The 21572-nt window shown below is 45.0% G+C and overlaps 2 protein-coding genes across 2 annotated transcripts in view; one reads left to right on the top strand and one right to left on the bottom strand.

The window, feature by feature from the left end:
* T265_00516 (hypothetical protein) overlaps nt 1-21335 on the bottom strand; it is a gene marked incomplete at both ends in the record, with an annotated part of 43384 nt that extends 22049 nt beyond the window's left edge. Inside the window, 2 exons of the mRNA XM_009164320.1 lie at nt 16642-17534; nt 21291-21335. Coding sequence (XP_009162584.1) covers nt 16642-17534; nt 21291-21335 — 938 coding nt within the window. The remainder of the gene's footprint in view (nt 1-16641; nt 17535-21290) is intronic.
* Nucleotides 1070-12279, top strand: T265_00515 (hypothetical protein; the record flags this gene model as incomplete). The annotated part of the gene is made up of 5 exons (XM_009164319.1): nt 1070-1146; nt 1304-1469; nt 1503-1601; nt 1687-1827; nt 12268-12279. The coding sequence occupies 5 exons, from the start codon at nt 1070-1072 to the stop codon at nt 12277-12279; spliced, it is 495 nt and encodes a 164-aa protein (XP_009162583.1).
* Nucleotides 21336-21572: the final 237 nt, after the last annotated feature.

Below are 21572 nucleotides of genomic sequence, written 5' to 3'. Positions count from 1 at the left end.
TAGAAAAAGTTTAATTCTGAAAAACTTTGCAATTTGGGGCCAGCTGGTACGCTGAGGTTGGGCAGCAGGCATACCACCCCAAGAGAAGAATTTCTTCAGAAAGGGGTAAACAGCCTAGTTTTGATGTGGCATTGCTTGAAAGAAGTACAGGTGCGGGAGGGGGGGCGAAATAGCTCAGTGGTTCGAACCCGACCTTTGCCTTTCAACTCACCTGTCTAGGATCGGGCAACCTGGCGGTATTCTAGTGCTCGTGATTCCTTCAAATGGCATAGCAATTCGGCATCAAAAGGGCGCTACAGCTGAACAACTATTATATTACTATAAGTGTTCATTGACTATGGGCTATTCATGTATAAGCCACTCCCGTAGGCAACAAAGAATCGGTTAGATTGACAGTGTTTTTCGTGATTGCCTATACGGGGTGATGGAACGTTGTACTGAGTGTATGATTGAGCAAAAAATCAATCGTAGTCGAACCACAAAGTCATCCCGAAACTACATACTCTAGTATAAACGTGCACAAATGGGCCATCTCTTGTCAAAGAGAGGAAGAAAGAACTGTCGTCGGACGGCGCAACAGATCGATTGTGTGTGTGTGTGTGTGTGTGTGAAAGCGCAATACAATTGTGTATTGCCAGGTCAACGAATTTCGACGACGACGTCAACAACAACAACAACAATGCGCAATCGTCGAACGATTGGAAACAATATGCCGATTAGAGGTCAGTCGGACAAACAAGCGAGGCGTCCAGAAAGTGGAATTCACGATTTCAAAAGGACTCAGCCATGGTGTTTTTGTTTTCTTGGTAAATTATACACAAACATGTGGAAGGACGGGTGAATTCACATATCAAAATGTAGCAATAGCTTCCAAATCCTAATCAAAACAAACACAAACCGTACAACCATGAGTCAGAGTTATAGCCCGCATTCTCTTTTTCAATGTTTCTCGAGTGATGGCACGTCTTCATCTGGAACAGTTCCCTCTCTTCTTCATGTTCTTCTGTACATTATTCAATAACCGTTGCTTGCATTTTCACGTTTGTGATCATTCTTTTCGGAAAAAAAGATGCTCAGGTGTAACACCCTTTCGGTGCCTAGCTGCCATTCTACCCGAAGGGATCACGAGGGCTGGGACACTGCCAGGTTACCCAAGCCTAGACAGGGGACACTAAACAGACATCGCGGATGACATTTTTGTGAACAGTCCGAAGCAGGATGAGTGGCCTAGGACGGTAATAACATTACAAAAATTTACTTGTTCGGCCATGCCGATGATGCTGATGATCTCGATATACTGAAGAGGCTTTTGGTGGTCAAACCAACACCAACCAACAACACGCAATTGTCACGTGCGTGATACGAGTGCTGCCAAATCACCATTGTTGCTCACCCGGTGTGGAACAGCATTCAGAACCTTTATCGTATGGAGAACGTTGTTGTGTCTTTTGTCCCCTGCTCGTGGCGTGGTAGCAGGGTCTTCTATTGCTCTTTATCCCTAGATTGCCAATTCCTTCTCAGTTGAACCTATTCGTTCGTTTTGTAGGCATTATTTGAACAGTTCTGGATTCGGAGATTCTTACTGGGGCGAGATGGCCCAAGTAGTTAGAGCGCGAATTTACTGACAGGAAGGTTCGTGGTTCGAACCCGACCTCTGCCTCTTGACTTCCCCTGTCTAGGCTTGAGCAACCTGGCAGTATCCTAGCCCTTGTGAAACCTTCGGGTTGCATGGCAGTTAGACACCGAAAGGGTGCTACAGCTGAACGATTTTTTTACACGTTTATTTCTGGTACAGCCGACCACCCGCTTCCCATAAAAATATTGCCTGTGGGTTGAAGACAGATTTGCAGGCCTAACAGAAACCCCTATCAAACTAAACTGTGACAATTAGTCGCCGCACGTAGTGCCACAGGTCGTTTGGAAAACGGCCCCACAGCGGGCGTAACCCTGAAGGAGTTATACTCAACAGAAACACGAAAGTTGAGTGGAAACAGAGTTCATTTTTCCGTGAACATCTTCATAAGCAAATCCCAGAGGGTAAAAATAACTAACTTACAACCACAGTGTCCTCGATTACGCCACGAATGTGAGCACACGTGGCATCCATCCGACGAAAAAATTGTATAATATCCAGGTCAGGATCACATGACACGTTGCACAAGTTTTGTGTGCATGCAGGTGTGTATACTTATGTCATGACTGAGGCGATAAACTGAAAAGTTCTCCTGGTCATGAAAAAACCCTCCCATTGAAATACTGGAAAATCCACAATTAAAATCACAGAAAATGAAAATTCAAAACTGTATTGCGTTCTGGAAGGGAGCACCCTGGAAGTTTGATTACTCTGTTGCGACGGGTTGGACTGCTTCGTTCGTGACAGATGATGAACAAGGTGTTGTGCTAACATCAATCAAGCCAAATCACGGGTCGATGTTTATACATGTTGACATAACAGTTATCAGCCGACTACGGTGCTAAAAGTTGGTTAGAGTTTACTCATGGACTAGCCTCTTCCAGAGCATTTTCAACTTAGAGTTCAACCTTAGGCGGTGTTTTGGAGCTTCTCCGGTGAAACTTTCATTGAACAGACATCCTTTTTAAGGGGATAAAAGATCGTACCCCCTGAACTTAAGTCTATTTAGCGTCGAAAGCAGTAAGTAGTATGCCTGACAAATATGAAAATGGACAATCGTAAAACACTGTACGTGTGATGAATTTCAACGCATTGTGAAGCCGTTCGCTTGCTTGAACAAGGCTTGAATTAAAGTAACACTAGATAATACATGGTGGGGCAAAAGATGAACTGGAACCTCAGGAACTAGTTGTGAGCAATTCGCTTTACACGTGGGTTGGTTTTACATTCCCAAGTTCGGAAAGAATGGGTGCATGTGGTAGTTGATGACACGTGGGATCGACTTCTATGAGCAAACTTTGTCACCTGAGCATGCGTAACAGTGAAGAGGACAAGCCTGCATATCCCAACTGCTCTTCCGTCTAAAAAGGCCAGATTTCGTCTGAACTCTGAGTTTTAAGGGGTGTGAAAGTGCTAACATTGACCAATGTATCGTCAACCCAAAAGCGAATCTGGAAAATTCAGCAGATGACATTTCACAAGTGTGTCGAGCAGTTTTGTACCACAGCCTTCCTTATAGCGCAGAAGCGTCACACACTCAGTGCAAATTCACTCTGCCTTACTGCACCATGATAAATGTGAGATGGAGGTTTGTGTGGCAATCTAGTCCGGACTGACTGCGGCAAGGTGCTGTGAATACTTTCCTTCCCGCTTCGTCTGCCTCGTAATCCCCAATTTAAAAGTGTATGTTCGGCTGGCATAATAGAGCCACGGCAAGGGTTCACTGGGAATTTCGATTAAGGCACACTATTTAGTAAAAAAAAACTTATAAAGTTGAGAAAAAACGAGAAACACCGCATAGCTACTTTAAATTCCTCGGAACCAGTAGTGTGAATCTAACAAATAACCAGTGAGAAATTAACAGGATACGAGCTGTCAACCGGTACCAGGAATGGTAATACAGGTAGCGTTTTAACCTGGGCTGACTTCATTTTCAGGGTGAAATTTCATTTAAAACTTGAAAAATCTACTCACGACCTGGAAACTACGAGTAATGTGCGTGGAAAAGAAAAAACACAGATCGCATGAACCCTGCGTTTAAAGATTCGTCGGTCAAAGAGCCTGTCAGCACGTGATCACGTGATATGAACTGCGCTACTGGAGAACGCCTGAGCTATATCCGATCTAAGTGCGATTTGACTGCATTGATGATCAGTTATTCAAAACAGACTAATGGGAGGGTCTGGCTGGCATCGTCCTAGGGATTCGTGAGATCCGCAATAGTTGTGATTTCCGAAATGGGCGAAAAAGATCTGCAATGCTTCTCGGAGATTCAGCAAGGTCTCATCAACACCAACATCACAGACAACAAGGTATCAGGTCGCTCAGACCTGAACAGGAGGCCCAGCCAAAGCACTTGTCCCAAGAGCCTGCCACTTTTGATAAATATGTCGCCACCAAAACTAGCGGACTAGGGAATCGTCTTCTGAATCTTCGTCTGATCTCTATCCGTTGACCAAGTTGGTATGAGAGAGTCCACTAACGTCACACAGACAATCTCTAGTATAGCTCAGGGAGTCACGAAGGGTTCCCAATCTCTTCGCGGTGTGTATAGATTGCAAGAGATACCAACCAAAACGCGATAGGTGCTCCAACAAAGTCAAGCAAGCGTTTTTCAGGTCACAGGTTTGGAACACATGTAGGTGAGCTTTTCTGGAACCCAACCCGGTGTTCTAACACCTGTACCGTCCTATCCTCATTTGACCTAAAATCAAGTGTACCCGATAGGTGTACATCAAAGGGTTAGCCGCACGTGACGGACGAATGTTTTTTGGTATACACTGGGCTCCAGGGGGCGACATGTTTCAATTGGTTAGAGCGCGAATTTACTGACAGGAAGGTCAGGTGGTTCGAATCCGACCTCTGCCTCTTGACTTCCCCTGTCTAGGCTTGGGCAACCTGGCAGTATCCCAGCCCTCGTGCTTCCTTTGGGTTGCATGGCAGCTAGGCACCGAAAGCGTGTTACAGTTAAATTATATTTTATCTTTTATCTTCTCTGCTCTCACTCAAATGAGAACATCCCAAATTCGAATGCATATTACTTAAGACAGCTGTTCATTAAATTTACTATCATTCTTGGTGGCCGAATCGTGTGACGAGTTTGATAGCTCCGCTGAAAGCATTCCATCATCCATCAAACTGACATCCTCAGTGCGTCACGTTTTGCAACACATCAGCACCGTGCTTATACTATCACGACTGATGACGGAACGCTTGCGGTGAAGTTGTCAAACCGTGTACAATACGACCATCTACGCTGGAAGGATTATCTTCTACCCGATGATCACTTTGATTTGAATGCACCAGACCGTCATGTTTCGTGCGATCGATAACTACCCCTGGACCAAACTCCACATGCACGATTCTCAGGATTCAATCGGCAGCTAAAATATTCCGGACAATGATTTGCACTCAACGATGAGTTATACGATCATACGCGTGATGGACCAGCTCATTTAAGTTAAAAGAGAGACGGCGTGCGAATCCTTGGTACTCTCGGTGGACAGAGATAGTGTATTTATCTCCGGGAATGGTGGAGTAAACAAAGTGGGCGCTGCGATGAAATTTCATCTTCTGGAAACGTCGGTATGTAAATTTATGACCAATTTCCCAGGACAACTCATCAAGATTCGCTGCAAACCCTGTACGGTCGTTCTGTTTGCATTTTCGGGTCAGGCATATCCACCAAATGTTCCGAAGTTCGTGTTTGAAGCACAAACACTGTGGTGCCCTTAACAGGGGCCTTTACCAAAAGGACCATTTTGTCCCGATTCCTGGACAACTTAACAAAATGCTCGAACCCGAAAAATTTGGCAATTGTAGCCCTGATAATCCCTAGTAAAGACTGCTCGATTTTGAAAAAAAAATGGACACACTCTGGCGTCACAATCGATTTCTGTTTATTTGTAGTGAGGTTCAAAAACCAAGTTCGGCTCTATTGGTTATAGCGGACTGGAGTTCATGATACTGACAACTGGACATTTTGAACGCGGTGATGGTCATGTGGTTTTAGGAATTTACCATGGAGCGTGAGGTTAACCGTGGATGGTCTGGTTTATTTGTCAACACTTCAAAAGCCGATAATCGTAGAGAGCCGATTCACTGAACGAAGGCTCATTGTGTAAGCGGTCTAGATAGTTAGACGACTGCGTTATGAGAAACGATATGCTCCTGTCTTCCAAAAAGTCTAATAAGGATCGCTTGGATCAGCTGGAACGCCGTCCGGAGCGCATCTTAAGCTGTTAGTGGTTGTTCGTGTGAGTTCCAGTATCACCTAAAATTAATGGGGCTGTCTCCTGAAGATCATGTGCGTCTCAGTTCACGCACCTATAGATTGCAGTGGTAAACATGCCTGGAGTACTACGCACGTCAAATGTTTCGCAAGTGGCTCTTGTCCAAACAGGGTTCCACGATAAGCGTGAATTCACCTTCAAAACTGTTATCAAGCAGACGTTCAAGGTAAGTGCGAATCGATTAGTTTGGTCGGCCAGGCATGGAAGAACTACAGGATGTCAACAACTTAGGTTAGTTGTAGGTGGTTAGGAGATTTGTGGAATCCGCATTCACATAACTCTCGTTTGAACAGGAGTCTTTGTTTCCTGACGCAGCCATTCTGGTGGGCCCACAGCAAACAGAAGCTCCCGTTAAAGCTCACCAGCAGTGAGTATCTTTGGCCGTACCGGAGTTTGGACTCCAGAAATCTGGTATTCGAGACGGGCGTGTTATCACTACTCCACCAGCGCACGCTGGACGCACCTGAATGTCCACATCTGAGTAGGTGAACATATTCACGATTGAGTGATGCGATTGGTTTGCCCGACGCCTCGAACGACGATGCTGAAGAGCTCTAACAAGAACGAAGCTTGGGTCCAGGAATTCCGCCCCTTGGAATGGATAATCGCGTCGTGACAGGACGAGCGCCGTTCGAGACAGAATAATGTGAACGCCAAATTATGTTAAGTTAAACTCGTTTCAACTCTGGCTGTGCCTTTCATCGGCACATATAAGGACGAGGTAGAAAAATTATTCTTCTTTTTGTTCGTTTGATTTTGAGTACAACGGTGTGAAAACTGACCAAACACTGACACTGCTCCACCACCTACGCTATTGTTCTTTGCATGATGAACAAATTGAGGATGATCAATCAGATAGGCCAAATAAAATGAAACAGGAAATGGAAGGATGCTGACTTCAGGACCGCAGAAGAAGTCGTAGTATGGATCTTTTCCTTTTATTCTTGTCATTTGTCGTTTCTGTTGTGTCTACATCTTTGTTTCTGATCGGAAAGCTGAAGACCACTTGAGTGCACAAACCAATGAACCACTATTACACTTTGACAATGCGCACCTGGTTCAACACAGCTACATGGGATTCGTCATTCTGTGCCCCTAGTCTTTATTCCATGTGAACTACGGGATTCCGTTCGGAATCAGTCTACAGAAGCCGATATAAAGTCGCGATCTGAGAGTTGTACCGCTTTATCATTTTACTGTTCATGGTACTGTATTCGTTGATAAACTTCACCCCGAGCAGTTCAAACTTTGGGCTTTTGCGCGTAACTCAGCGTGGTCCATCCAACTGCTGGACGCAATCAATTCAGAGGACCTATCTCAATAAATGAGATCCAGCGGACAAATTTGGCATCAATGTGTTTAGCGGCATCCTATTTTAATCTCTCATTATGCGGGTGTAATATTTCAAAAATGACCAGAGATAATAGCATAACATATAATCGATCATACAGAATGTGCCGACTAAAAGCTGTTACTTGCCGTTGTGCGCTGCGATGATTCTGTGCTGACTAAGATATTCTTTTATTCTGCCTGAACCTTGTCAGGGCGGACGGACAGAGGGTAGTGAGCCCTATCGTATGATGATGCAGTCTGGATAGGAAGTCGTACTACCCATCCTGGTGAGAGCGTGAGGACAGCAAAGTGGTTTATTCAGGCGACCAGCATTTCCATATTTGTGGAGGCAGCGATGCTGCCTTCCCGGGAGAAAAGGTGGGTTAGAAAAGGTCAGCCTTAAGAATCGCGCACTCCGACCACCCAGCGGTCGACCGTCACCGTATTAACTAATACAGTCGAACTTCTCGTAAAAGCCGAGAGCCCGGTCGGACTCAGAACGCACCTGCGGTGCAAATCAGCATTGAAACTGACACACCCGTTCTTTAGTCTCTGCGTCTAGAGGTTAGGCCAGTGCTTCACGGACCTTTGGGTCATTAGCTTCCAACAGATTTCTTCGAGAAAATTCTACCGCTCTCTAAATTGCTAGACAATCCACAATGTTGAAGATTCCGGGCGAACTGTATCCAATTACATAAGATCCGCGGCCCGGATAAGCGTAAACGAACTGATCCTTAGAGCTGCGATTAAAGACGAAGGCAAGTGGTTTGCGGAAACTAGAAAATCAGGATTCTGCCAGTAAGGTGAATAACAACAGACCGGAACGGTGGACCATATTCGTTGTCACAGGACTCAACCAGTATAGTGTCGACGTTGGCGTTGGACAACACAAAACTAGCAAACCAGAGGAAATTTTGAAGCTGGATGCGGGTGTGGCTACCTTTGGATGCCAGTCTCAAGGAACAGTCAACAAGAACATAGAGTTAGATTTGCAGTATTCAGAATCTCACTTCAAGAATTGTCGGTGAACCAAAGCGGACCAATCCAAAAGTGAAGGTAATTCGCATTCAGCTCCCGAGAGGGAGGTGAGTTCAGTGCTTCCCTTTGGTGTGGACTCACCGGAATAATTACGCCAGAACACGAGGACGACCGTTCAAACGAGAGCGATGTGACCATGAACAAAATACTTATCCCGCAAAACCCTAAAACTACAACTGAAATAGTACATCCTAAGTGGTCCCGGCACATATGATCGGATGATACTGTTCGGAGAGAGTGTGAAAAAATCAGCGTCATTTTTTAATGTAATACTAGTGCTCAGTTTAACGCCATCGGATTTGGGCCGGTTGATCGCTGGCAGCAGACACCTGGGAATTTTCCCGCTGATATCACTTACTTCCAGTTGACGCTGGATTCACAGGCTCACCCAGAATAGTACAGGTGGGCGCACAAAAAATATTTAGAGCCGATTCATTTCGCTCTCTCCCTGTAAGCACCTCATCTTCTGAGAAAAGCATCGTACCTCATATCCGTTTCCAACTTTTCGATTAGTTTTGTTCTGGTGCTTCCATCGAGTTGCATGACAGCTACGAGCTAAACTGTTGCTCCACTGGGACGGCTTGAGTTGATTTATGATAACCACGTGTCAGGCGTACTCAGCCACCGTCTGTGCAGGGGTGTGCTTAAAAGATTGCCCTCAGTGTGGTGCAGCCAGATATTGTTCGAAGCAGCGGCGGATAATTCATGTGGATGAGGCGCATTTGCGTAGTCCCTCATGCACCCTCAAGCTGAAGACGTTGCCAGCTAGGAGTGTCAACCGAACACAGTAACGATACTGAGGCCTGTTTCTATCCCGCTTATCTGTAGAGAGTTAAGACATTCTTGGTATGATTTCTGGTAGTTGGACCTAATCAACTTGGTTGTATCTCAGTTTTGGTGTGCCCCTCGGGTGAGGTAGTAGCAAGGAGGTAGCAGTAGCAAATCAGAACGATATTTTAAAACTACATGTGACTGTGCCGTAGTGAAGCACAATTTTGACACTGATATTTCTGATGCTGCTACTGCACTTTTCGAGGGGGGGCACAAAGCCCTACCTGTGTTTTGTGCATAAAATGTGGATGCAGAGATCATGGGCAACCTAAACAAGTATAGATTAACATGCGAGATGGTTCAAGTGGTTAGAGCGCGAATTCACTGACAGGAAGGTCCATGGTTCGAACCCGACCTCTGCCTCTCGACTTCCCCTGTCTAGGTTTGCGTGACCTGGCAGTATCCCAGCCCTCGTGCTTCCTTCTGGTGGCGTGGCAGTTGGGCACCAAAAGGGTGCTACAGCTGAACGACTTTTACTGACTTTAGAAAGCCGCGAAAGAATATAGGACTCCTTCGCTTATTCCAATCTGCCAGTCAGCTTGCTGAAAATTTTCCAGAGTGCAATGAGGCACTTTAACTTGAAACAGTCCCGCTAATCTCGGTGAGTTGATTCAAGATAAAGAGAGTGACATGCAAACTCAATTTCGGCAAATCAAATGCATTTGAAAAACAGTAGTTTGCGGATCAAGTTATTCCAACACTATCCTTGTTAATTAATCATGGAAATTCATGTTCGGTAGGGGGCAGCCTCTAATTAGATCAATTAAGAAAGTTGTTTTGTGTGGAACAGGGTGAACACGGACGAGTACGACGAAACATGAGAGAGAGAGAGGACCACTCGCAACTGCTTTACTAACCTAGTCAGTTGACCAAAGATTTGGATGAGCAAGCGAGGGAAATGCCTGACAGTGCTGTGTATCTGATTCTTGTCCTGCTGTAGAGTGTTAGTCAACAACGAGCTTGAAACACGTGCTCACAGGGGACACCACATACATGTTTCCTCACCATGTCGGCAAAGCGTACGCGTATGCATGGCGTATGCACATTGAAATCGTCAACTGCCACCAACAAACACCCAATTCGCTATGGTGGGCAGGAAGTGTCCAAAATCATGGCTTTTTGAATTGAAACAACAACAGCAACAAACAAAAAACAACGACAACACAGAGAAGGAGGAGCAAAACAACAAAAGCATGACGATAGATAATAGTGTATAGCATTGACCAGCGTTATTTCTAGTACTGGTCCAACTGGTATTCGTGACTCACGTCATGGTCATTAGTTCTCCCCAGATAGGGCGTGCGCGTAGGGGAGGCTGACGCGCACAAAACTTCGCACTTCTGCCTGTGAGGGTACCCGGTAAAATGCGCATTACAGGAAAACAACGCCACTGGCAGAGAAACGTGGCAGCCGATGAATTGTTGTGGCATGCACAAAGAGTGAAAACAGCAACCGACCACCACCTATGTATTCTTTTGTAGTTCGGTTGCGCTTGGTACCCGCAATGTATCAGAACGCAATGTTTCTGACTGTACTTTCTTTTATGTGGCGCACAAAGGCGAGACCAGGAAGGGGAAGTAGGGTAGCTTGGGAAGGAAGGTTGTATGTTCCTTCTGAGTAGGGTCTTTTGCTTTCATAACAGACAAACGGCTGAATTATTCACATGTTCAAAGGTGGGTGAATGGTCTGTTACTGGACCACGTCAGGCGACAACTTTATCACTACCCATGAAGACGACCGGTGATTGGTCCAATTGATTTCGATGCCTAGTTCGGGCTCGGACTCTGTTTACCCATGTAAGCAGCTTCCAGAGCATTCCTAGTCTGGGATTATATCAAGTCACCCCAGTACATCGAACAACTATACATTGAACATACACTGAACATATATATATGTATATACATTGAATATACATTGAACAACTATACAGCAGCATCTCAAGCGCTTTCGATTATTTATCCGGAAACCCATTAAGTGTTGGATACACGACTTCCGTCTGTCAATGCTGTTCCGGTGCAACACTTTTATTGATGGATGGGGTGTTAGTTACTGAGCGACACTCAAATTTTATGGTCACTAACACCTGGTTGAAGTGAGTCGCTCACTGTTGGTCCATCTACAGTATGCTCTGGATGGCTTATTCCAACTCACTTGGTACAATATTTTGGTAGACCATCTGTTCACGAAAAATACTCAAAAAAGAATGAATGGCAGCTACTTCCCCAATTGTGAGCATCAAATGAGTGACCAATGAAGCAGCCTTGCCGTCAGGTCAGAAAACTGTCACGACTGATCAATGTTCAGGGATAATGAAAAGATCTACTAAGCAAGTGCTTATTGGTACTTGTACTACTCAGACGAATCAGTGATCGAGTTTTTATCTGGATTTCAGAGCACAGAGATCTGACAGAGAAGAGAAGCATCAGCACCTAATCCTGTGTTACAGAAGACAAATGAGGGAGAATGGAGAAGAATGGCTCATACATGTTATGGTATCCGGTGCCAACCGGGAAAATCCCCAAAGACGTTGGTTGAGAGAAAATCACACATTGAAACCCTAGTTGAGCAGCACATCAAGCAGAGGAGTCTGCTTCTGAGTCGAGCACATTCGAGGTATGATGCAAGAAGGAAGACCAGAAATTTACGAAGCAACGTGAGACGCCTCCCATTCTCTATTACTCACTCCACACAGAGTCGGCAAAAGAGTGACAGGTGAATCAACTCGAGCTTTTCACTAGTGATCACTCCAATAGTGACTATGCGCTTCACAAATAGAGTGCTTCGGGACAAAAATATGTTCAACTAGAATATCAGGAAAGCAGCTCCACGTAATGGACATTGGTCGATGACCTTTCACCTACCCACCTCTTTACTGGGGGACGTGGCAACTTGTTGTTAGTTCTCATCAACAGTAGAAAGTTGGCAAAATCAAAGTTTGCCGCCTAATTTTATTTTAAGCTTATGATGCTGGCAAAACGGTCAACACGGAAATTTGCGTCAGTATGAAGTGAGCAGTTAACCTTTAACTATATCGTTTTAATGGCTACGTCGGAGGGGTCCTACTTCTCTGGATTAGCCTTCAGTGCTGTTGTCAGATGCCAGAACGGTTGTATTTTCGTTTTTCACGTTCTAATTCAACAGTACGGAACCTGATACACTAGGCGAGTGGATGATGCTGACTGACGGAAGATAAGGCAAACATGGATGCCGACATTGGGGCTACTGTATGCGGTGATAACCATGATGACGGTGTATGTCTGGTTCGACATCCAAAAAAAACATCGCTCAGCTGTAGCACTCTTTCGGTGCCTAGCTGCCACGCCATCCAAAGGAAGCACGAGGGCTGCCAGGTTGCCCAAGCCTAGACAGGGGGAGTCGAGAGGTAGAGGTCGGGCTTGAACCACGGACCTTCCGGTCAGTAAATTCGCGCCCTAACCACTTAGTTCTACATCCTATCACATGAAGTGTTCTGTCAAGATTCTGAATCACTCTCGGCAACTTTGGCCCATGGAAACTATCTGCTTCCACTGATCTTTCCTACTTCTTTGTTCGGCTTACATTTGCATCTGCGAGTGCTGTGCAGAAGATGGCCTATTGAACCACGCCTTTTGTTCAATACGGTATTAAATCGGTGCTCAAATGACTCACAAGTACTTAAACCAATACAGCTTATGGTCCTTAGTAATGGACAAATGTCACCTCACTAACTGTATGATAGAACATATGATACTGAGCGTCCGAACAGAGAGAGAATGAGTATAGTGTGCAGGTCGAGACGCGGCAGCCATCCAAACGCGACTTACACACTGGAGCATCTCGGTAATGCTCCCGCTTGGTTACCGGGTCACCAGTTGTACATGGAATTCGATTGACACGCTTGAATCTGTGACGGGAATTTACATCTCTATGATTGAATTTGATTCACCACTGTTCATAGATTTGTGGTGTTACGTGTGTGGTAATGAAGTTGATGACGTCCCTGAAGGGGTTGACGAACACAGTTAGTCCTCACCGTTACATGCACACATTTGGAAGACTGAACATCCACTAGGTAAGGACGAGAGTCAAACATCGTGTTTGTCACGAAAACCGAAGATTCGAGGTCTTGTGAATTTGACTCGGAAGTGCACTTATCTAAGGGGAAAAGAAACTATACAGTGTGGCTTCTAAATACATAAGCGTCAGTTGCGGAAGAGTTGCTCCAACTGCAAGTGCTTGACATTTGCGTTTCTGTCAGAGACTTGTCATCTCAGACTACGGTTAGGTTAGGAGTAACGCGCATTCGAGTAGATCATGACGTGCCCCGATGAGTTGAAGTTATCGTACTGACAGCGTTCCTCAATATGTGACACGTTTGATTTGGTGTGCCGATGTGAGTGCGAAAACGCTACCAAAACGCACCCGCAACAAGTAGTCCGGAAGACCCACGTGATGGAATGTTCTTAACAAAACAGCCTCATCTCCAAACCTACTGTTGCAAAATGACCCAATATGTCAAAGAAACCCTTGTCCTGGCACTTCCCTGATTTACGACCGAGGCTTTAGTAAGTTGTAACCCCTTTGAACGTTATGGATGCCTCACTTGAGAAGAGACTGATGGCGATTATCAGGTGCTATATTCAATATTATGCTTGCGTGACATCAGAATGTACTGAGCTCGAAAAAAAGCCTCACAGAAAGAACTGAGAAACCTGATGAAGTTTCTGCATTCACTAAATATTGAATAAGGTTCCATTAAATTGTGGCGATCACCTGAAAAGAAGACACCAATGCAAAAGGCATTTCGGTCCCCACAGGATGGTCCTTTGGGGGGATTCTCAGTAAGCAGTGGTTGATGGGGAAGAATGCTGTAACCTCTCTCTGGAGAGTATCGTAATTCATACTTGATGACTGCCCACAAACTATGGGCGTGAAAAGTCTCAAACAAACTATGGGTGTGCCAAAGTCGCAAAGGAAGTGAGCATTGATTTTTAAAGGGGGCCGATTTGGTACCAGTTGGAGAGCTTTTCACTTTCGAGAGGTTATTATGGTCTATGGAGCCTGTGGTTTTGTGTCCATAGACACAACATTAAAGCCTGACGTGTACTGAACCTAGAGCAATAATCGTTCAGCCGTAACATCTTTTCGGTCTCTAGATGCCATGTCATCCGAAGTAAGCATGAGGGCTGGGATACCGTCGGGTTGCCAAGTCCGAACAACAGCAGTCGAGATACCTGGGTTGGTTCCAAACCACGGACCTTCCGACCAGCAAGTCTGTGCCGTACCTGTTGAACTATCTTGAGCTCGTACGGACTCTAACCTCTATCCAGTTGTTGTAATCTAAATAGACCACTTTTCGTTGATCCTTTAGAAATTTCATTTGACATTGTAGAGGTGAACTATCAGATAGGCCACCTACTGAGGCTCGATTTGATCAAATCGCAGTCAGAATGGACTAAAACTCGTCTGATTTGCACTTTGGACGCCCAATCAAGCAAGCATTCTGTTCCTCCGGCATTTTGCAAACTGGTATAGGCCGTTCATTCTCGGTTGACACGCAAGTAACTGCGAGGAAAAATTATGGTTCTTCAATCGAAAGAAGGTGGCTAGGACGATTATTCTTTCGTTTTCCCAACCGGACAGGGTTGTTACAAAAACCTCCCAACGACCAACTACCTGTTTCGCCCTTCATGGGGTTCATCAGGTAGGCGTAGTTACCGATTTTTAATTGGTCTGATTTCCTATTCGGACACCGAAGTGTGCGTAAATAGAGTTATGGACCCGTTTGCAAGTTCAGGCTGCCTAAGTAACTCGGTTTTTTGACTGAACTAGCGAGTTGGCGTACGAGTGGGTCTTGCCGAGGTGAGTCATTCTGGGGCACGAGGCAGTGGATTTGGAACATCGGACAGAGTTAACTCGATATCCACAGAGTTCCAAAGGAGTCACACTAGAATACGTATCCGTGCTGATTAGTTTTGCCCTGTGATAAGCCTGTAAAAATCTGTTAACCCGTAACTCAAAGTTGAAGGATTGTTAACCATTATTCAGCTTCAACACACTGGATAAACGTTCAAATTTTCGGGATCTCACCAGTTGAGACGAAACTCCTGTCAACACGTAGGAAATAAACCCACATACATTCGGAATTTTTGTCAAGACGGCGCGGAAAGCGTGTGCAATGATTCATATTGGCCATTCATCGAATGATGAGTGGCCACTTCCGATGGTGCCCACTACAGGGAGGTGTAGTAGTTACCACTTGTATACACATGGAAGTGAATTGTACGCTTCTGGGAATCAATAGTGAGTAATGCATCCTACGTGAAATCCTTGACGAAAATCAATGATGACTTGCAAATTTGAGTCGTGGCAGTTGGACCCCGCCAGACTGGGTTGATCATATGATTAAGTCGCTGCACGCACCTCAAACATTCACGTAACTAATCAGGAGGGACAGAAATGTCCAGCGCCTATACCTTGCAACACCAGGAGCGTCAAAGGAGGCCAATTCAGGAATCACACCAAAAACGTGGTATGTTTCATTGCATCCTGCTATTTCGTGTTACCAGCGATCAACCTTCCGTCCCATAGGGACCATTTTCTTGGAGGACTCCACTTTTTGTCTCCCGCAACGAAGACCACTTTCACCCTGCATCAAAGCTGTCCCGGTTGGACGACAAGTGTAATTATGAATGAAAAGATGATACACATTCCCCTCCAGGCTGCCTTAGTTTCGTGACTCCATTATGGACCGAGGTTTCATTCGTGTACCGGATTACGTGGAAAACTGGCAGTTGCACTGATTCAACCCTCCCCCGCTTCACTACGAATTTGAAAATGGCGGTGGACATAGAAAAGTGGTCGTATTCCATGGGAGATAGGATATCCGGTGCGACTGGATTGCACAATCACTCGGTGGCATTACACATCTTCATTGTTAGTCTTGGACATTGGTGAAAAAAGTGGCCTCCCAGAAGCTTCATTAAGTCTGAAAGTCATCTGATAGTCATCCTACAGGTACGACTGTATCCACTGTTCAAATACCAATTGGTCAGCTACAACTGACTTTTCGTGAATGGTCGACAGGGAAACTGTAGTAAAAGATGAGTGTCACCAGGCAGTTCGGGCGCGGACTCGAACTCAATGACTTGCGGATAGATCAGTTCATAATAATGTCTTCTTCAGTTGTCACAGACACAGTCAAGCCAAAACAGTAATTTTTGGGCCCTCGTATGCTTTACTCAAACGAAGTATGAAACTCAAGTAAACAGTGTGAACCCAAACTGGCAGAGCCCTATTGATTGTAAGATACCTGTCAAAACGGATGAACTTTGGGTTGGCTAAGTAACGAAAAGGTTACTTCTCACTAATAATGAGTAGCCTCACAAAAATGGGAGAGCTTTGCAAACAGGCATTTTGGTCATAGGTATTTTAGACGGCTCTAGAACTGGCACATCTCACTGCGTTACTTCAAGTTACTAGTCCCGTTTTTCCAATTCCGTACAAAAGTGATGGATAAAGCGTGTACGAACTCACCTAATCCTTTGGGAGATGTGTACAAACAGCTCTTGACGCCAGGCAGGCATGTGCGTTATTACAACGTTCGTATCATCCGGTATGTTTTGCCACTTGGAGGAAACGTCGTGTATGCTTGGTAGGACAAACCCGTTTGATGGGTTTGGTGCAGTGGAAGTGTCTGGCGAGATGGATGTTGTGTGACCATCGGGTTTCTCGGCCCGGCTGCTGATTGATGCTTGGTCTGAGGTCGGAGGGAAAGTGGAATGTTTTGTCCGCCTGGATGAGAAAAGTTTAGTCCAGTAACGTCTGGGAAAAGCACCATCTACCGATCTCAAGTCATCGGCAGCTGTCCATGAAGTACCGTAAAATTTTAAACCCAAAATCTGACACCATGCATCCTCCAGATAAATGGCCGATTTTAAAAGGGACTGAATTTTTTCTGGTGTTGGATCGTCACCTGTTGAACGCGAGCACCAATTTTCCCAACATCCAGGAACAAAGATTTTAAAATCGTGGGGCTGTTGCGCGAAAAATCTATCCAACTCCTTCACTTGCTCGCGCCAACCACCGGGAGATCGCTCATCACGTCGTGAACCTGGTAAATTAGTCCTCAAGCGGCGACACCAAGATGGAAGCCGCCAGCCACGTGATGGCGGGCTGCAGGTGAAATCCCCGGAATGAATTAAGATATGTCCTCGTGGGATGTGATCTGCGTAAACTTCGTGGGCGCCACGTGTATCAGAAATATGAACGATCCGCACTATTTTTGCGTTCGGATGACCAACTTCACCGACAACGTACACATTCAAATTCCGAAAACTGAGTAAGGCTGTCGCCAACCCAGGATCCGTGCTATAATTAGTATTGACCCGTGCCACTGCTCCCGCGTCATGGTGTCTTTCCGAGCGTGACTGGCGGTATCGTTGTGTAATCCTATCCAACAGGTGACGGGAAAAGGGCCCGCGGTTTATGTGCTTTTGGTAGCTGGTTATTGTTGACAGTGCCTTGCAATAAACGAATATTTGAAATCCACTGTGTACGCAACCGACCGTACAACACAAGAGACCAATACAACTCTGTGACCAGACTGCATGCAGAATGCAGTTGCATCACGTGAATTGGTTTCGTTCCATTGATTGGTCACGAGCTTCCATTCCACCAATCAGGTTTCCGCCACACAGCATCGTTGATTTTTCGCAGGGTCACCGTCTGTTTTCACTGCAGACCAATGGCTTTCACAGTCAGAAAAATTGCTGCGTAAACAGCCAATCAGAATTAGCCAATCATATCTGCTCTGGACGTCAGCGCTGCCTGTTGTGTCCTTCAGTGGTCCGTATTTGCAGCATACGTCTCGTACGGATGCTAACAGTGCACAGACTACAGACAAAATCTAGCCAGTAAAAATGCAATTGAACCCATGGTTCAATTGGCTCCCTTTTAGTGAATTACGTGGATTTTCAGCGGGCGGCATACGAAAGTATGACCGAGATTTTGTTTCCTGCTATAGAACTGCAATTTGTCTACGACTCATCTGAATGAAAGTCCATACTTTCCTGTATTCAGTATTCTAGGTGTTGAGTATGTTACCTGCGGGTTGCCAGGGTCGGTCTCAAATTAATCTATTCTAAAACTTCACTAAAACCACATGATCGGTTGATGAGCTTCATCATGAAAGAAAGTGATTCACACTTTACAGGAAACAGTACCACAATCCTCAATTTAAGCATTAGCATGAACACTGAAAAATAATCAAATCTACCGACCTTTTTCCGAATGTGGAAGTGACGCTCCATATCAAATGTGGTGTCACCCTAGGTAGTCGAAAGTGGACGAAAAAAACACTTCATTGTACTATGGCTATAATAAAGGGCAAAAATAGAACCTCCGACAATATGGAAGGAATTGCCATCGGAACTGGGGAAGTAATAGCTCTCTATGTTTTGTTGGGACTTCGGCATATGCATCTTCCAGTTAAATGGTACTGAGTGCGGTGGAGGTTGCCAAACGAATTAAAAGGGACGCCTGCCGCTGGTTATCACTTAAAGATGTCTGCCCAAATTCCCTCAGCACTCTTTTCGAAGATGCATGCACGATATCTCTTCCTTGACACACTAACCAAAGGATCATCTGAAATTCTGTGTGCCTCAGGTATATGGTTATGTACTTTCTTTTGTTTTTAAATCCACAGTGTAATATTCTTTCAGCTTCACACCTCTCAGAGCATCTTCCATATACTGAGCGAAGATCCTCCTGGTACCGTATATTGGGGCGAGAAAGCATCCAGCCTTATTGTTTGGTACCCAGAAGATACGTGGGTTACGTATTATTGTGGACTAGCTGGTAGTAGGAAGACACCTGTGTACAGACGAGTTCCGAAGTCGACTAAAAAACCTGCGAGGCTCCCACAAAGGTTCAGATTCGACAGCAGCTTTCTTCAGAATTACTCCGTTCATTTTTGATCATTATTGCAATCGTGAGCAGGTTTTTTCCAAAAGATCTCTTAAAATGTGAAATCCCCATAATACTAGACCCAGTTGGCTGTAAAGCAATTGTTGACAAGGCAATATTTATCATAGTTACAAGGGGGCAAATGGCTTGCTCGTCCTGACAGTTCTCTAGGTGACCTGCGCACTGTTTTAGGATGCTCAGGTTCCAAAGTTCTAAGTTGGGGGGGGGGTAGATATTTCGGGAGACCAACCACATGCAGTCTGAATAATTCTGGAATCAAAAATAGACTCCGATCACAGAGGATCGTGTCTCGCCAACTCCCGCTCCCATAATACAACCAATGAAGTATCGTGATATCAAGGACTAAATTTTTATGCAAGCCGGAGTCTGTGAAACAGATGTTGGTATGAAAATTGGATCAAAAGCCCTGCCAAAATCAATAACGACTGGATGACCGATCTTAGCCACTTCCACATATTCCTTCATGATGAGAAACAAGTTTGAAGTACACTACCAGCGTTGCAAAACCCATGTTAATTAGATGTCATAGGTCAAAAGGTTTAGACTGATACTCTGCGGTCCCAACCGCAGATGCTAGGCTAACCCGGCGATTAGTGACGGGTTCGCGTTTCATTTCTTCGCTAAACATGTGCTTCACAGCGACTTTTTTGCCTGTTTTCACAGGCTTCTTTCATGTAGCGACGCTCAAAAATTGAGGGGACTCTATGGTATTTTTATAAAATATGTATTGCGGGTGGCCGATTTTACGAGCTGTGTAGTCACGTGCTCGAGGAGTCTGATCGGATGTGCCCGTTGTTTTCACCAGATACGAAATCTGTGGGGAGTGCATCTCAATTTCTGGGGATATTAAGTAGAGTGGAACAATAACTAGAATTAAGAATCTTTGTAATGTACTACTCATAAGGTTGCTGAAAATCCGTCGACAGCCCACGACCGGTTTCGCCCTTTTTGGGGCTCATCGCGTAGGTGCAGTTTCCGGGTGTCCGTCAACGTCATGTTCTATTTGAGACAAATTGCACGAAATTAGCGAATATACACTCATTTCAAACTAATTCTTTTTTCTCGAGATACTCACCTGGAACCCAGCTGAATCTCTCGTTTGTGGTGTTCTCAGGCAACTGAGTGTGCTGCACCAGGCCGCCTCATGCTTCAGCCCAAGATAGATCCCCAGTCAGCGTGATGCCAAACACACCCATAAACAGGGGCCAAATAAAGCTAGGAGCTACTGTCGAAAGACCAGGGAGCGATCATCATTTTCCTACTGTACTGGAAATGTTCACATCACGATTCGCATAGATGAACAAACGCCGAACAGAGTCATGTGAACAGTATTTTTAAAAATAAAAAACAGATGGTTGAACTATCTGGGAGACAGTAATTTGAAGTTCGGGTCGGTCCACCGAGCACTTGAGCAGTAAACAGTATTGCAAGTTACTGGACCGCAAAATGCAAATAACTTCACTTTCATACGGTGGCTGAATTTTGACCTTGAATCGCACCCAAATCCGTAATTGTCACGTGACAGTGCATGAATTTCACTGCTAACGAATGGTGAATAGTCTGTTTTGAAATTAAAGCGCGACTGATACCAGGTATCGTAGTTCCTTTAGATGGTGAAATCATAATTTCTGTGGGTTACAAAACCAGAGCGACTACGCTGGACCCGTTCAACTCGAGGCAAGAAGAAAACAGGATATTTTATCAAAAGTTTTGGAAGGGTTTCACTTGGTTTCCGACAGTACTTAATGATAATGATAATAGCAACGAGTCAGTCGCAGTAATGATCACAAAAATAGTGTTAATAATGATGGCACCCAAAAATCAATAAAACTGCTAAAAAGTGTTAACAACACGGTAAAAAAATTGTTCAGCTGGAGCACTCTTCCGGCGCCTAGCTGCCATGCCACACGAAGGAGGCATGAGGGATGATATACTGCCGGGTTGCCCAAACTTAAACAGGGGAAGTCGAGAGGCAGAGGTCGGATTCGGCCCACGGACCTTCCGATCAGTAAATTCGCATTCTAATCGCTGAACCATCTCGCCCTCAACAGCACATGGTGTCAGATCACAGAAGAATATCTGAGGAAACCTCAATCCCACTGGATAAAGCAGATGCATATATAAAAAGGTGATAACGAATGAAATTTTTCACTGGTTTCAAACTTTGTGCTAATTTGTACTAGCTAATGTAAACTTACTTCATTTTCTTCAGAAAAGTCAGCACGAATCCGCACGGACGACATACTCACAGTTTTGTCAGATTGTACAATGTTACTTGGGCAATATGGAATGTAAAATGACGTGCCCATCGTTATCATCTTCTCGTGATAGCGTAACGACATCATTTAAGTCGACAGTTCCTAACTTACAAGAATATGGGCTTTTCAGGTGAGAAGCAGAAGCCTTGTTCAAGTCAGTGCAATATTGTATGTAAGCGAGTTGCCCCCTGAGTTCCGGTGTGAGTAGGAATTTCTGTTCTT

The sequence above is a fragment of the Opisthorchis viverrini genome (genome assembly GCF_000715545.1).
Source record: "Opisthorchis viverrini unplaced genomic scaffold opera_v5_5, whole genome shotgun sequence".
NCBI lineage: Eukaryota > Metazoa > Platyhelminthes > Trematoda > Opisthorchiida > Opisthorchiidae > Opisthorchis > Opisthorchis viverrini.
This window is presented reverse-complemented; position numbering and strand designations above follow the sequence as displayed.